The sequence below is a fragment of the Tetrahymena thermophila genome, assembly GCF_000189635.1.
Source record: "Tetrahymena thermophila SB210 genomic scaffold scf_8254396, whole genome shotgun sequence".
NCBI lineage: Eukaryota > Ciliophora > Oligohymenophorea > Hymenostomatida > Tetrahymenidae > Tetrahymena > Tetrahymena thermophila.
Window position 1 is genome coordinate 1 of NW_002476179.1, and position 14800 is coordinate 14800.

A 14800-nucleotide genomic window follows, 5' to 3' on the forward strand; every position below is an offset into this window, starting at 1 on the left:
CCCCAACCCCAACCCCAACCCCAACCCCAACCCCAACCCCAACCCCAACCCCAACCCCAACCCCAACCCCAACCCCAACCCCAACCCCAACCCCCAACCCCAACCCCAACCCCAACCCCAACCCCAACCCCAACCCCAACCCCAACCCCAACCCCAACCCCAACCCCAACCCCAACCCCAACCCCAACCCCAACCCCAACCCCAACCCCAACCCCAACCCCAACCCCAACCCCAACCCCAACCCCAACCCCGTTAAAATAAATATAGGATTAATTTTTGATTATTAAAAATATAATTATATTTATCTTACACTTTGCATTAAATTTCAATTTTTTGCAAATTAAAATTTATAAGCTCTATTTAATTTTGCTAAAAATTAATTAATTAACGAGAGACACACACAAAATTTGAATTGTAAATAATATCTAAATAAATTAGTTATAAGCGACACAATTTTTTTTTTGTGTATCAAAAAAGAGTGTGTCACTCACTATCTTCTAAGTAATATTTAAAGTAGTCACAAATTATGAAGATAAGAAACAATTTAAAGATACAATTATTATAAATTTGCTAGTGATTAACTTTGCGGGAAAAATTAGAAATCTTAGTAATTAGATAAAAATAATTAATAATTAAACAATTAATAAAGCAAAATATCATAAAATATTAAGTAGCAACACATAAGTCAAAATGGATAAAAAGTCATTCGGTCAAACTTTCTGCGGAGAATACTACGGTGCTATGATGAAGGATAAGTCTCAAAGAGGAGCTATGCTTAACTTCTACGGTTAAGACTCCTAAATGATTTACAATGGTGAAGAATGCAACGGACTCCCATAAATTGCCAGAAAAATTGAATCCCTCGGTTACGAAAAGATTATTTACAAAATTGAAGACTTAGACATCATTGAAAGACCTGGTTGTTACGTTATGCTCATTTTTGGTGCTCTCTAAATGGATAACAGCGACGAATTTAGATTTACCCAAACTTTCAATGTCGTTTAAAACTAAAACGGTGGTTTCTACATCCAAACTGATATTTTGAGACTTATTTTCTGAAATTAAAGATATATATGAATATTTATTTAGTATGAATTGATGAATTACGTCATAGAATTAGCAATCAATTCTTCATAATTTTAGTTAAAAATATATTTCTTTCTATCTGGATTTAACTTAAGCTATCTGTATAGGATTTTTATATTAGTATTTTTTTTTTTTTGAAAATTTTATTCAAAGCCTGCCTTACTCACTTACATACATTTTTACCCATCTAATTGAAACATAAAATAAAAAGCAAGAAGCAAAAATGGTTTCTAAAACAGACAGACTCAGTTAAGCTATTAAATTATTTTACTAAAAATAAATTTTACTCACTTAAAAAATTTTTCAAACTTAAAGCTGACCACCAATAATAATTTCTTATTTATTAGTTTAGTTTGGTGATAAAAATTTCTATTTTTAAACTCATAAAATAGCAAAGAAATAAATAAATAAATTATTTTGAGTAAAGCTCAAAGAAAATTAATTAATAGTTTTAAAAAAAATATTTAGTAATGTAAAAAAAAATAAAATTTTTACACTCAATCAATCAATAAATATTTGTTAATAGAAATTTTAGTTAAATTTTTATTAGATAGAATTATTTATTATTTAGTAATTAATTATTTCATTAACTCAAAATTTTATTTTGATATTTTAAAATATTTTTTTTCCCTGGAAAAATTGTTTCCTTCTTCCTTATTCTAAGTGCTTGTTTTTTCTATGATATTTTTATCATTCATTATTTTCTTCTTGATGTTTTGGTTCTGAAAGAAGCTTGACTTGAGCTACTACAACAGTAATATCATCAGATTTACCTCCTCTGTAATTGTAATAGGCTTTCTTAGCTCTCTTTGCGAAAGGAGAATTATAGACAGGATCGACAGATAATTTGAATGCGTACTTTGCAATAATTTCTGATAGGAGATTTACATCAGTGATGTTGTCATTATATTCCCAGAAGGGCTTGATGCAGTTTAAAATTTGATTTTCATCGATATTATCAAACACACCATCTGTACCACAAACAATAATATCATTATGTTCTATTTAGTGATCAAATGTCCATGCTTTAGTAGGACTATCTCCTTCTGAACCAATTTGGTATGGGAAGTTAAATGATTTAGTTTGCTCTTCACTGACAAAAATAGGATTAATACTCTTTTTTTATTTTCTGAAAATTGCATATCCACTATCCCCAATATAACTTGTGTAAACTATGGGTTTTTGCTCATCAATAGTGAGGATACAACATGTTGTTGAACCAGTTGCTTTTGTTTGACTATGTGAATCTATAATTAATTATTGTGGATTTAACAAATATTCGCTTTATTTATTTTTAAAGTTCTCTTCAATGTGCTTAACTAATTCTTTGCTGTAGAGGCCTGGGTCGACTCCGTACTAAGCCCAGCCGCCAACACCATCTGCAACACAGAGAATCTAATTATTACAAAAGCATGCATCTTCACCTCCTTTAAATGCCTTTTCGGGATGAGGAATCATGTAAGATGCAGCTAAAAATTGATTGATTTTCTTGCTTGAAAGTTTGCCTGCTGTTGCAAAAGAGTAAACACTCTTTTAATTAAGAAATTGCTTTGATAACTAAGCTATTCTAGAAGCCATTTTAATTTAAAAATAAATAAGCGTATATTTTAATTTAAAGAAAATTTATTATTTTATCGAATGAATATTCTTTTTAATTCAATCAATCAGTCAGTCAGTTATTGTAAAAATTAAAGTTAATTTGAAAGCAATTGATATACATATATACATACTTATATATATATTTATATCCTTTATGAGTTAATTGTGTTTAAAATTTTTTCCCCTTAAATTTGATTAACTAAAGATTTGAAATTACAAATAAAATTTGTATCACATTTATTAACGATACGATAGGATACATGCACACATATCAAAAAGATTATTAAAACTAATTAAATACACATGCGGATAAAACTGGGAGTTAACCAAAGCTTTTCCTTAATTACATATTCAATTTGCAATACAAATTAATTTCCTTCAAGCAGCGAATCAATCTAACTTACCGTAGGGAAGAAGAGGATTTGCCTTGATGGAAACTTCGTTGTAGCCACTGGATTTGGATGTGAATTGGAAACTCATAAAAATAATGGCAATACATTACATCAATAATGTGCCAATAGTAATAATTCTATGTTAAACATAATCAGCTATGAAGGATGTAATAAACAAAATGACTGGGAAGGCAAGGAAGTAAAGAGAACCAACAATTACGAATTTGTAAATAAAGACCTTAACCTTTTCTCTAGCAGTCTTAAGAGTATCCTTAATACCAAACAAGAAGTAGATAAACATACCTAAACGCAAAAATACGATAATCCAACCAACAAAACCACCGTATTAATGGAATTTGTGACTTTCATCATCTGTCAATTTGCTTAAACCAACAATCATCATGTGGACAATACCTAATAACACCTATTTATTTATAAATAATTTTAGTCATTTATTGATTGATTGATTTAGCTAGCTGATATAGTATTAAAAAATTAATTAATTAATAAATAAATTACTGCAAGTGGAATGTAAATATCGAAGTTTTCAAGTTCAGAATAGTTGATAGTCCAACCCCAAGAAATAAGAATGAACAAGATAGCCATGGTGAATTAAGCTGCGATACCGAAAAGCTAGCCGAATAATTGTAGGACGAATGAACCCTTACCATTGGAAGAGTAAATAAGCATGTGAGTCCATTCAAAGAATATATTTAAAATTTGCATAATCAGGGTGATATTAGCAAGCAAGAATGCCCAATCTAATTCTTCTTCCTTATTATACAACTTAATTAAACGCTACATGTTTTTAGATAAAAAGACAGAGCAAATAATAAGGAGGAAGAAGAAAGGATAAAGGAAACCTTCTTCTTCAGAGGAGAAATGGGAGTTTTCAATATTGAGCATTTCAGTTTAGATATCAATCTTTAAGCCAGCAGGGTTTTTACCATTAAGAACACCTTCGCAATCTAAAATTGTGAAAAAATAAGTTCTCCTATTAATTAATAATACAAAAATGATGATTTAATATTTATAGAATGCATATAAGAAGAAAATTAATTTATTTACCTTCTGACTATCTAAACAAGGGTGAAGGTTTAATCAGGACCCCATGTTCTACCGTCGTTAGGAATTACAAGTTTGTCACTGAGTCTAGCAATGTCTAATTTTTATTTACAGGTTTCAGCTGCTTAATATTCTTCCCATTTATCATCAAGGACGACTGCAACAGTAAGAGTTGAATTATCTTCTCTGTTGGACTATATTAAGGGCTTGTTAAACTTAGCACGACCAACAAAAGTTCCTTAACCAATGTCATAACTAAACTTAATTATGTAGCTATTATTTTATGCTTTCTTCATCTTCTAGTAGGGAACACTAACAGTAGTAATCTTACATAAAGAAAGACTAATAGTTGCTAATAAAATAATTGACAAAGATACAAGATTCATGGCTTTTCTTTTTTAAATTATTAAATAATTTAATTTCTTTTTATTTATTTAATTAGTTTATTATTTTCAACTTTAATTTTCTTTTTTATAAAAACAAACAAATAAATAAATGGGCTCCTGTTAACAAATGTAAGATCCCGAGAGAAATAATTAATTAATTAATTAAAATAAATCAATTACTTATTTATTTATTTCATTACGTATTTCATAAAATCAATCATAATTTTAAGAGATTTAATTAAAACAAAGAGTTGTATAATTAATTTTTTGTATAAAAAATTCTTAAGAAACCAAAAATAAAGTAAAAAAAAAGAAAAGCTATTAATTGATAAAAAAATTTTGTTGGAGAGATTAATTATTTAGTTTAAAGCCAATTTACTATGTTATAAACTTTAATTAAGATATTTATAACTTTGTAGACTTCTTTTGTCTTACGTGGCCCCAAATTTTAACTTTCAAAACTTAACTCTCTCTCACAAAAAATAAAAAGAAATTAAAGCATTTCTTAATTTAGAGATAAATAGAAATACTATTAGATTTAGATACCCTAAACAAGGTGCATAACCGCTCTTTAAAAAAAATCAGATTATATTGAAACAACCAGGAAGTTTTTTATTTTCCCTTCTAGCAAGTTTTTAACATCTCAAGATGCACTCTGTTTAGGCTAAATCTATTCGTACTCTATTTATTTTCTTGCGTTGTCACTATTAAAAAATAATTTTATATTTACTCTTTTTAATAAATAAATAAATTAGTAAAATATTTGTATTAAAAAAATAATAAATATCAGTTAGAAATAAATTAAATATTTGTAAATTCAAAAAAGATATGAAAAGATAAAAAGAATTAAACTTGATCACATCGCATAAGCAAAAAAAAACACTAGTAAACATGCAAGCAAGCAATCAAACAAATAAATAAATAAATATTCTTAAATTGTTAAAATATGAAAAATTAATTTGAATTTAATTAAATAAGAAGGAATATAAACGAAGTATAAATAAATTAATAAATTACGTGTTTTTAATTAAAATCAGTCAGTCTGTATTCTGTTTTTATATTAATTCTTACACAAAGTTAAATTAATCTCAAAACCAAAGATATATTTTTTATCAAAAATATAAAAATAGTTATTATTACTTATTTAGTTAGTTATCAAATAAACAAAAATTTTTAGGAATGGAAGGCATTAAATCTATAGTCGAAAAAATCCCTCTTTGCAAGGTCAACGCTGGCCCTAGAGACGAAAAATGGTTGGATAGAGTTAAAGAAGAATACTTGATATTAATTAAGTACATCGAATTGAATAAATAGCAAGATAATGATTGGATTAAAATCGCTTCTGATAAGGAAGGCAAGGTTTGGAAAGGCAAATGTTGGTACATTCATAATTTAGTTCGTTATGATTTTGATTTAGAATTCGAAATTCCTGCTACCTATCCTGCATCACCTATTGAATTATGTTTACCCGAACTTGATGGTAAAACTCACAAAATGTACAGGTAAAAAATAAATTATTTCATTTCATATTTCTTTATTTTGATCTCCCTTTTTAACTTCTTTATTAATTAATTATCAAATTAGAGGAGGCAAGATTTGTTTGGATATCCACTTTGCTCCTTTATGGGCTAAAAACAGTCCCAAATTCGGTATTGCTCACGCATTGGCTTTAGGAGTAATTTCAAAATATTCTAATATATTTATCAACTTAAAAAAACTCTTTAACATAAATATTTAGTTGGGTCCATGGTTAGCTGCTGAAATTCCAGTATTGATTGATTAAGGAGTCATTAAGAAAAATTGAATTATAAAATAAGTTAATAAATACTACAAAAAATTAATTTCTTTATAAATCAATAATTAATTAAATAAATATTACTTTGTTTGTTTTTTTGTTTGCTTGTCTGTCTGTCTATATGTTATATTTTAAATTATGTATCAATTTATCAAGCATTATAATTCAAATTACAAAAAGAAACTTACATATTTATGAAGAATTTATTTTATAAAAAAGTCTAATATAGCAAAACCAACGAAGTTCCTCGCATAGAAGAGGGCGTTTCGCTGGATTATTTAATTGATAGAAATAAATATATTTATTTTGGAGGTGTTAAACCGAAAGAAGTTACAAAAGATACCAAACTATTTTGTAAAATATAACACAATTACATTCATTTATATTGATATTCAGATATTATAATTAGAGAATGATAAAGATAAAAATGAAGTTAAAACAGCAAACACTATCAATTTAGGTTAGGGAAAAAACGCCCCTACAATTAATACAACAAATAGCATTTAATTTAAAATTGCGGAACTTGATAATCCATTTACATTAAATCCTGCTTTATAAAATAATACAATCCACTACTTCGATCCAAGTACGTACATACATACATATTTAATTAAAATTTTAATATGATTGATTGAGTATAAAATTTACAGTTAATTAGGATTGGACAGAATATGAATGTACTGGAAAAATTCCATCAAAGAGAATTTATCATTAGAGTTGGTACTAATCTCCCTATTTGTTTATTTATGGAGGTCTTTCTCCTGAAAAAAAAATATTGAATGACATGTATGTGCTTAATTGTGATACAAGAGTTTGGAATTCTTTCTTTTGGTATAATGGTAATTTTTTGCTGATTGAAATATATTTGTAATACACCTAATTTATAAATTTAAATAGGACCTAATCCTCCAAAAATATACTCTCAGCTTGTAAATATGGGTGATAGAAAATTTGTGATAGGAGGTGCATCTATGCCAGAAAATCTACTTACTAATGAAGTGTGGTCTTTTTCATTAGATAACATGGAATGGGATTCTGGTTTCGATGATTACAAACCTATTAAGTGGGAAAAAATAGATTTTTAAGTAGGATATTTTATATTAATTTGTATTTGAAATTATAAATTATTTATATTATTAGGATCATCACTTGTTTCCACCAACTAAAGCTCATAGTGCCATTAAAATATCTTAAAATTAAATATTCATATTTGGTGGGTTTAACTAAAAAAAGTAGTGCACAGATACATCAATCATTATGGATATTGAAAAAAGGAGAATTTTCCACTTTGAAACTAGAGGTCAAAAACCTTGTCCAAGAGCCTTCCATGTACTCTTAATTTATTAATTAATTAAGAATAATAAACAGTTATTATTTTTTAAAGAAAATGCTTCCTGTTAAAGAAAATATTATCTGCTTGTTTGGAGGTATAAGCTGTCCAGAAGATGCCATTAAAAGCTTGACAGCTACTTATCTGAATGATTTTTATTTATTAAATTTAAGTAATTTTAATTCAAAAACTAATGATTTATCTATGATAATCAATAAATTTTTTAGACGAAGGCTATTGGTCAAGACCTAATTGTGGAGGTTATGTGCCAACTCCTAGATATTCATTTGCTATGGCATCTAACCAAAGCGAGTAACAAGGGGAAATTATAATTTTAGGAGGAAGAACTTTAGAAAGTATAGGTGACAAGCAAGTATACATTTTGTGTGAACTAGAGTCAAATAGTGAAGAAGCCTATGGAATAATAGATCACGAAGCTAAATTACAATATGATGAATTCAGAGAAGCAAATAAAAAAGATAAAAATAAAGAAAAAGAATTAAAAAATGTCTCGATGGTTACTCTCGAATTCAGCTAGGCAGAAAAATACATCGTTGAGCAAAAGAGAAAAATAGGAGAATTAGAAACAGTCTATAAAAAACTAAAAGATTCTAACAAATAAACATTAGAAAATCATAAAATATACTCTGATAAAATTTTATAGCTAGGTTAAGAACTTGAAGACCAATCAATAAAGCTTACAAAAGAAATTTAAAGTAAAACTAGTCGTAATTAATAAAGTGCTTAATTGCTCACCAAAGTTAAAATGATTCTTGCTCAAGAAAGAAAAAAAAGAAAATTACTTGAGTTAAAATCCCATGCTTTGCAAGATACATTTAAAAAGGCAGAATCCTTTGTTGTCACACTCGATACAATTTACACAAGAGGCTAAAAAGGTACATTTTTATCTATTTAAGAATTTTATTTTAGAATTTATAAGTTTAGTAAAAATTTTTTATTCGAAGAGCTATTTTTTTAGGAAATTCAATTAGAAAAACTATAAAAGAAATAATTATTTCCATAAATTCCAATAATCCTCTAAATAAATTTTAGTATCTAAAAAAACATTTTTGCATTTTATAGTTAAAAGCTTTAATATTCTTTTTAATAAGTAATAATTTTTTATGAAAAGAAATCATTTAAATTTTAGTAAAATAATTTCATTAATAAAAAAAGTTTATTTTAATTTTAATATTTTTAAAAGAATTAATTAATATTTTTTAAATTAATTTTATTTGCAATAAATAGACAACTTGTTCCAAGGATTAGTTGGCAATGATGTTCTTGAAAAAATTGAGAAGCAAAGAGAAGAGCATAAAAATTAAATGTAAGACTTTAAATAAGATTTTGAAATAGGAATAAGTAGAGAAGAACGTATAAAGAAAAATATGAAATAAAAGGTAAAATAATTTTTTTATTTTATATTTTAATATATATAAATAAGTTAATTTATTTGATATATGGTAGTTTAATTAGCTAATTGAAATATATTTTATTAAATAATTCAGAAAGAAAGCATCAAATAGTTCTACAACGTATCTCAAGAGTGGAAAAAGCTTCTCACTAGTGACGAAAAATTGCTTTTCCCTTAAAAGATACCTACTAATTAAAACATTCCTAAGCAGTGATAAAAATAGATAGATAGATGGTTAGATAGTAATTAATTTAGTAACTAAATAAGTATGTTAGTCTAAAATATTTTAGATTAATAATTCATATATAAATATTTTATAATTTATTTATTTATTTCACATAGTATAGCAATTAATTTACACTTAATTTCTTTATAATATTTTATACACTTTGTTAATTAATTTATTATCTGTTTATTTATTTATGTCATTTTTTCATTCATTTTAATTCATTATTTTTTAGGTGTGTCTGTAAAAATTAATCAAAATTTGTTTTCTAGCTACTTCATCCAAGATTTGCATTTTTGTAAAAATTCAACTTAAAAGAAATGCATTTCTTCAAAGTTTTCCTATTCAAATTAAAATCTTTCTTAGTTAGTATTTGTGCTACTCAATGAAATTTCAGCATTCTAATTATCTTTGGATTTTGTTTGCTATTCTGGTAGGTTTGAAATATAGGGTTAGCTAATCTTATTACTATTGATTATATTTGTTGGAGTTTGCTTTTTTTATAAATTGTTGTTTGTAACTTCAGCTCTTGTTGGTTTTAGAAAAGCTTGCTGAGTATTTTATACTTTATTTTAAGTACTTTTTGGGGATGTGTTATTACTTTTAACTTGCTCACCATCTATATATGCTTCTCTATCAATAATACTAAAGTTATTCGTATTTTAAAATTCCTTTTTTTGAGTTTGCATTTCGTTAATAAATATATTTTCAAATTATTATCTTTTTTTTTAATATATCTAAGATCTGATTCTGTTGTTTTTATTTGGCTCAACAACTACTTTTTAGCTAGACTAAGGCTCTATCTTTGGGGATTAATTATTATTATTATTTGTTTCTATTTAATTATGCTCTAAATAATCAATCCGTTTATTTTGATAGCTTGATATATTAGCTCTTTACTTGCCGTTTTGAGTCTGTGGATTTTACTGTTATTTATCTATCAATTAATGTATTTAAGGTTAACTTTAATAAACAACTTCATCCCTCTAAATGTTAGCTTGATTTAAAGGCTAACTGCTAGTTTAATCATAAAATTGCTTAGATTTATTATATGGTTAATTTTTTGATCCCTCCTCTAGTTTTTCTTTTGCTAATATTATTGGAAAAGAGTACTCTTTAGAAGTAACCCTTGATCTTAAATAAGTGTTATTATTGCTATTAATATCTAAAAATTCATTTTCGTATTTAGTTAATTTGGCATCGCTTCCATTTTACCCATTTTATTCCTTTTGCTTGTATTCGGTAGAAAGCATCTGTCGTGAAGTTTCTGCTTTAGAATTACTGAAACAAGATTAATCATCAAATATAAAACTAAAAGAAGAGTTTTTTGTTGACTAAGAACCTCTTGCATTTGAATAGTAATCCATATTATTGTTATTATTGTTTAAGTGTTTTTTAAACTAAGTAGCGACTTAATATTGCTGTTAATTTTGCTAATTTACACTCTATATCCTCTACTACCTAACAACAGCTTTATTGCCATGAATATTCTACTCAAGCCATGAATCCATTTCTAATAAAAATATAATACAAAGTAATTTACTAAAATTTTATTTAAAATATTTACCTTCACTTGAACCCTAAGACCTTATGCCAGTTTTAGTTGATAAATTATTTGAATTAAAGTGTGTAGAAATATCGTATAAACCTATCATATCCTCCTAAAATATATTATTTTGTTAATTTATTTGTTTAGAATCAATAAAAATTGGTTATAATTTTGCAAAATATTTTGTATAATAACTCTAATTTAATTAAAAATACAAAGTATAATTTAACTACATTTAACTATAGGTTTTTTGTGCCATTGCTAATAATCTTTTTTCTATCTATTTTTAAATAATGTTTAAAATAAAAATTGATAAAAGTAATAATACTTGTTCTCATTTATGGAACTACGACTATTTTGCTCATCTCTGCTATTGTATTTTCTAGTTTTTATGAGCTGAGACTAACACAAAGCTTTACTACCTATTTATTTATCCCTATTATCAAATAAATAGTTGGCTTTGAAATTAATTAAATAATGTGGAAGATTGAATATGATTTATAATTAATAAATTGATTGATTAATAACTAATCAAAAGATAAATAGATATATAGATAGATAGATACTTATTATGTATTTCTAAACACTAAAAAACTTACTTTTTCATTCAGATTTCTTTGAAATAATCAAATTTCATATCAATTTTTATATAATCAATAAATCAATCAATGACTCAGTCAAACATAACAAACAACTTATTCTTAAACTAAAAACAATCAACTAATTAAACTTAATAATAACCATATATTAAGCCATAACTCAGTATTTACCAACCTGAGTAGATAGATCATTCATATTGAAAATATAAATTTATCCATTAAAAAAATAAATAAAAAATATTGATGATTAATATTTCGAAATTAAATACACCTTAAATTTATTGCCAAAATTGCTTAAATTAATACATTTTTTATTTAATAAATATCATTTTATCTATTTTTTTATTATTTGGGAATTTTTCTTGAAATTTCAAATTTATTTAAATAAAATATTTGCTCATTTTTTAAATAAATAAATAAAAATTAATTTATCTTTTTTAAAAATTAGTAAAATTATTAAATATATTAAAATGATAAATAACAGTAAATGACAAAAAAAACTTTATAATAAATATTATTAATTCAAAAACATAAATTCTTTTTTAAATATTACACTCATTTTTATAAATATTTATTTACCAAAAATTAGCAATATGTTTTAATATTCTTAAAATAACAAGTTAAAACTAACAAATAGAATTAATTTTTCTTTATCAATTCAACTCTATTTGAATATTAAAATTATAGAAAAAATCAATTTTTTTTTAAAATTAAAAATTTATAATAAAAAATAAATTTCTATCTTAAAATTTGAATTGGATTTATTTTATTTATTATGAATAATAATATTTTTTTTAACTTAGTAAATATTTAATAATTTAAAATCTTACATATTTGTTAAAAATATTTTATTTAGGCAAACAATTTAGTCATCAACAAATAATATTATATAGTTTTTGTAATTAAATTCCTTTAATTTTAAATTCAAAATTATATAATGCAGCATTTTTTTCACATACTTTTGTTATTTTTTAACAAAAATTTAACTTGTAATTTCTCAAAATTAAAAATAAATGAAAGTATTTTAAAATAATTAGTAAAAATATTTTATAAAAACTTAATTTTATGAATTATTTATTAAATAGATCTTTTTTTTTAAATAAATTTTTAATTTAGAAAGTAAACTTTTGAAATTGTTATTGATAAATTTATTTTTTTGATTTTTCTAAATTAATAATTTATAAATTTTGTATGGATATCTCAGAAAGATAGAATCGATTGAATTTAAATTTTTGAGGTTTAAACACAAATTTTTTGATATAATTTAAGAAAGCTTATTTGATTTACTCTTATACTTAAAATTCAAACAAATATAACTAAGTTATTAGTATTTACAAATTATCAATTATGAGCTAAGAACAGCAATAAGGATAGACACAAGGAGAAAACTATCAAGATATTAAAGAAGCTCTTGAATACCAAATAGATATAGTTTTAAGGCTGGAAGAAGAAAGACTTCTTTTGATTAAGGAAAGCAAAATTTAAAAGTAGGTCTTATTCTTAAAAATTAATGAATTTAAAAATATTTTAGATAAAAAATTAAGGAACTTCAAGACACCATTGAGAAAATAAATCCTGATTTATAGAATAAATAAAATAAATAACAGGATGCTCAAACATAAGCATCTATTTAGATTTACAGTGTTGGAATAGATGTATAAACTTAAACAGAATAAGGAGTTATTTAGAGCTAATTAAATGAAAAATATATGATCAATTTTACTGAAAATGATGAGGATTATAACGATTCTGTGCTTTAATATTCATAAAATTAATCAATTATGACTTTAGAAGATGATATTGATACTTTTTCAATTCAAGAAGGAAAAAAATCTAATACAAGCGATTTACTTTAAAAGGCCCAATAAATTTTAAAAAAGAGTGAATAGAAAATATAAAATTTCGAAGAAGCATCACAATAAAAAAAAAAGACTACTTCTTCAGCAGCTGTAAATTAATTTAAAAATATTTAATATAAATTAATTTATTTTAAATAAAATAAAAGTAAAAGAGTTTACCAATTAAAAGTCTCAATTTTAAGAAAAAAGATGGATCATCCAACTCATCACTGCAATCTTCTCATTATCAAAGCACTTCTGAAAAGTTACCAACAGAAAAAGAAAATACATCAATATCATTAAATACAGAAAAGAAGAAGGAATAGAATGATATCATAGCTTAGGAATTAGTAAAACTAACTCGTGAGAACAATTCTATGAGAGTAAACTTATTAATTAATTTTTAATCTTTTAGTAAGAAATCTTAAAATAATTTATTAATTTATTAATTAATTTTAATTAGAAAGAAATGCAAAAATTGTAGGAATTATGTAAAAAACACTAAAAAGATAATGTCGATATGAAAAAATTGATTGATGTAAAAAATGAAATGCTAGATAAATTGAGAATGGAAGTTGCTGAATTATCTCTTGTATTAAATAATGATAAATACAAATCAATTAGAACTATAGAAGTAAAATTTTAGTTTGTAAGAATAATTATTTAAAAAAAATATTGTGTAAAAGGGTGAATTAAAAAAGTCAAAACAGTAAAATGCTGAGTTAAAAAAAGAATATGAAAGGGTATTTGAAGAAAAAAACGAAATTAAAGAAGAATTATCTCAATTTAAAGTTATACTCTCAAAGATTACTGAAGAATATGATAAAATTAACAATAAAAATTCAGAGGGAGATATAAATATCAAGAAAGAAAATGAAAAACTAAAAGAAAAACTTTAAGAACAAGAAAAATAATAAAAGTTTTTAAAAGAGCAAATGCACTATAAAGAAGCTTCTGTACAAGAAATAAAAACAGAAAACCAAAAACTACTTGAAGAGATAGAATATTACAAACATGTTTCAATTAAGAGCAAAGAGTATGCTTAAAAGGCTATCTAAGACATAGATTTCTATAGAAACATATTAAAATAACACAATATCAACTTAAGTTGATCATAAATTGATTTAATTAATTAATAAATAAATAAATAAATTATTACTATTATATAAAATTCATCTTATATTATTTTTGTAATTACTCTTTATTGTTTTCATTATTCTCTAATTATTCTTTCTAATAATAATTTTTTTAAATTTAATTGAATTTCTAAAACAATAAATAGCCTTTTTTTAAAATAGTTATTGTTAAATTGGTTCAAAAATTACTTTTTACTTATTTTATTTATTAAATATTATAAGTTATTTTTTATGCTATTTTAGATAATTTTTATCATAAAAGTTTTTTTAGATTAATAATCCTCAAAATAATGAAAGATGAATTATTTTTTATTTTTTTTAGTTAATGAATAAATTCAAGAAATATATTTAAATCTTTAGAATAATTTATACAAAAAGTTATTAA

The 14800-nt window shown here is 24.3% G+C and overlaps 7 protein-coding genes across 7 annotated transcripts; 4 read left to right on the top strand and 3 right to left on the bottom strand. All coding sequences in view use genetic code 6, as the record gives it.

Moving 5' to 3' along the window:
- Positions 1-690: 690 nt before the first annotated feature.
- TTHERM_001108479 (nuclear transport factor 2) lies at positions 691-1059 on the top strand (the record flags this gene model as incomplete). The annotated part of the gene is made up of 1 exon (XM_012800012.1): positions 691-1059. The coding sequence occupies one exon, from the start codon at positions 691-693 to the stop codon at positions 1057-1059; it is 369 nt and encodes a 122-aa protein (XP_012655466.1).
- A 717-nt stretch (positions 1060-1776) lies between these two features.
- Positions 1777-2664, bottom strand: TTHERM_01108480 (serine/threonine phosphatase 2C; the record flags this gene model as incomplete). The annotated part of the gene is made up of 1 exon (XM_001030209.1): positions 1777-2664. One exon carries the CDS (start codon positions 2662-2664, stop codon positions 1777-1779), a length of 888 nt encoding a protein of 295 aa, XP_001030209.1.
- A 411-nt stretch (positions 2665-3075) lies between these two features.
- On the bottom strand, positions 3076-4528 carry TTHERM_01108490 (rhodopsin-like GPCR transmembrane domain protein; the record flags this gene model as incomplete). The annotated part of the gene is made up of 3 exons (XM_001030210.2): positions 3076-3501; positions 3597-4071; positions 4146-4528. 3 exons carry the CDS (start codon positions 4526-4528, stop codon positions 3076-3078), a joined length of 1284 nt encoding a protein of 427 aa, XP_001030210.2.
- Positions 4529-5707: 1179 nt separating this feature from the next.
- TTHERM_01108500 (ubiquitin-fold modifier-conjugating enzyme) lies at positions 5708-6332 on the top strand (the record flags this gene model as incomplete). Its single annotated transcript, XM_001030211.2, has 3 exons — positions 5708-6030; positions 6113-6203; positions 6267-6332. The coding sequence occupies 3 exons, from the start codon at positions 5708-5710 to the stop codon at positions 6330-6332; spliced, it is 480 nt and encodes a 159-aa protein (XP_001030211.2).
- A 185-nt stretch (positions 6333-6517) lies between these two features.
- TTHERM_01108510 (kelch motif protein) lies at positions 6518-9281 on the top strand (the record flags this gene model as incomplete). The annotated part of the gene is made up of 9 exons (XM_001030212.1): positions 6518-6677; positions 6733-6909; positions 6974-7162; positions 7221-7408; positions 7464-7652; positions 7708-7825; positions 7881-8549; positions 8902-9053; positions 9162-9281. 9 exons carry the CDS (start codon positions 6518-6520, stop codon positions 9279-9281), a joined length of 1962 nt encoding a protein of 653 aa, XP_001030212.1.
- A 266-nt stretch (positions 9282-9547) lies between these two features.
- On the bottom strand, positions 9548-11447 carry TTHERM_01108520 (hypothetical protein; the record flags this gene model as incomplete). Its single annotated transcript, XM_001030213.4, has 4 exons — positions 11171-11447; positions 11076-11122; positions 10861-10954; positions 9548-10806 (listed from the first exon to the last, which is right to left on the bottom strand). The coding sequence occupies exons 1-4, from the start codon at positions 11205-11207 to the stop codon at positions 9548-9550; spliced, it is 1437 nt and encodes a 478-aa protein (XP_001030213.3). The 5' UTR covers positions 11208-11447.
- A 1341-nt stretch (positions 11448-12788) lies between these two features.
- On the top strand, positions 12789-14391 carry TTHERM_01108530 (hypothetical protein; the record flags this gene model as incomplete). Its single annotated transcript, XM_001030214.3, has 5 exons — positions 12789-12928; positions 12973-13390; positions 13447-13662; positions 13743-13913; positions 13966-14391. 5 exons carry the CDS (start codon positions 12789-12791, stop codon positions 14389-14391), a joined length of 1371 nt encoding a protein of 456 aa, XP_001030214.3.
- Between the last annotated feature and the right edge of the window lie 409 nt (positions 14392-14800).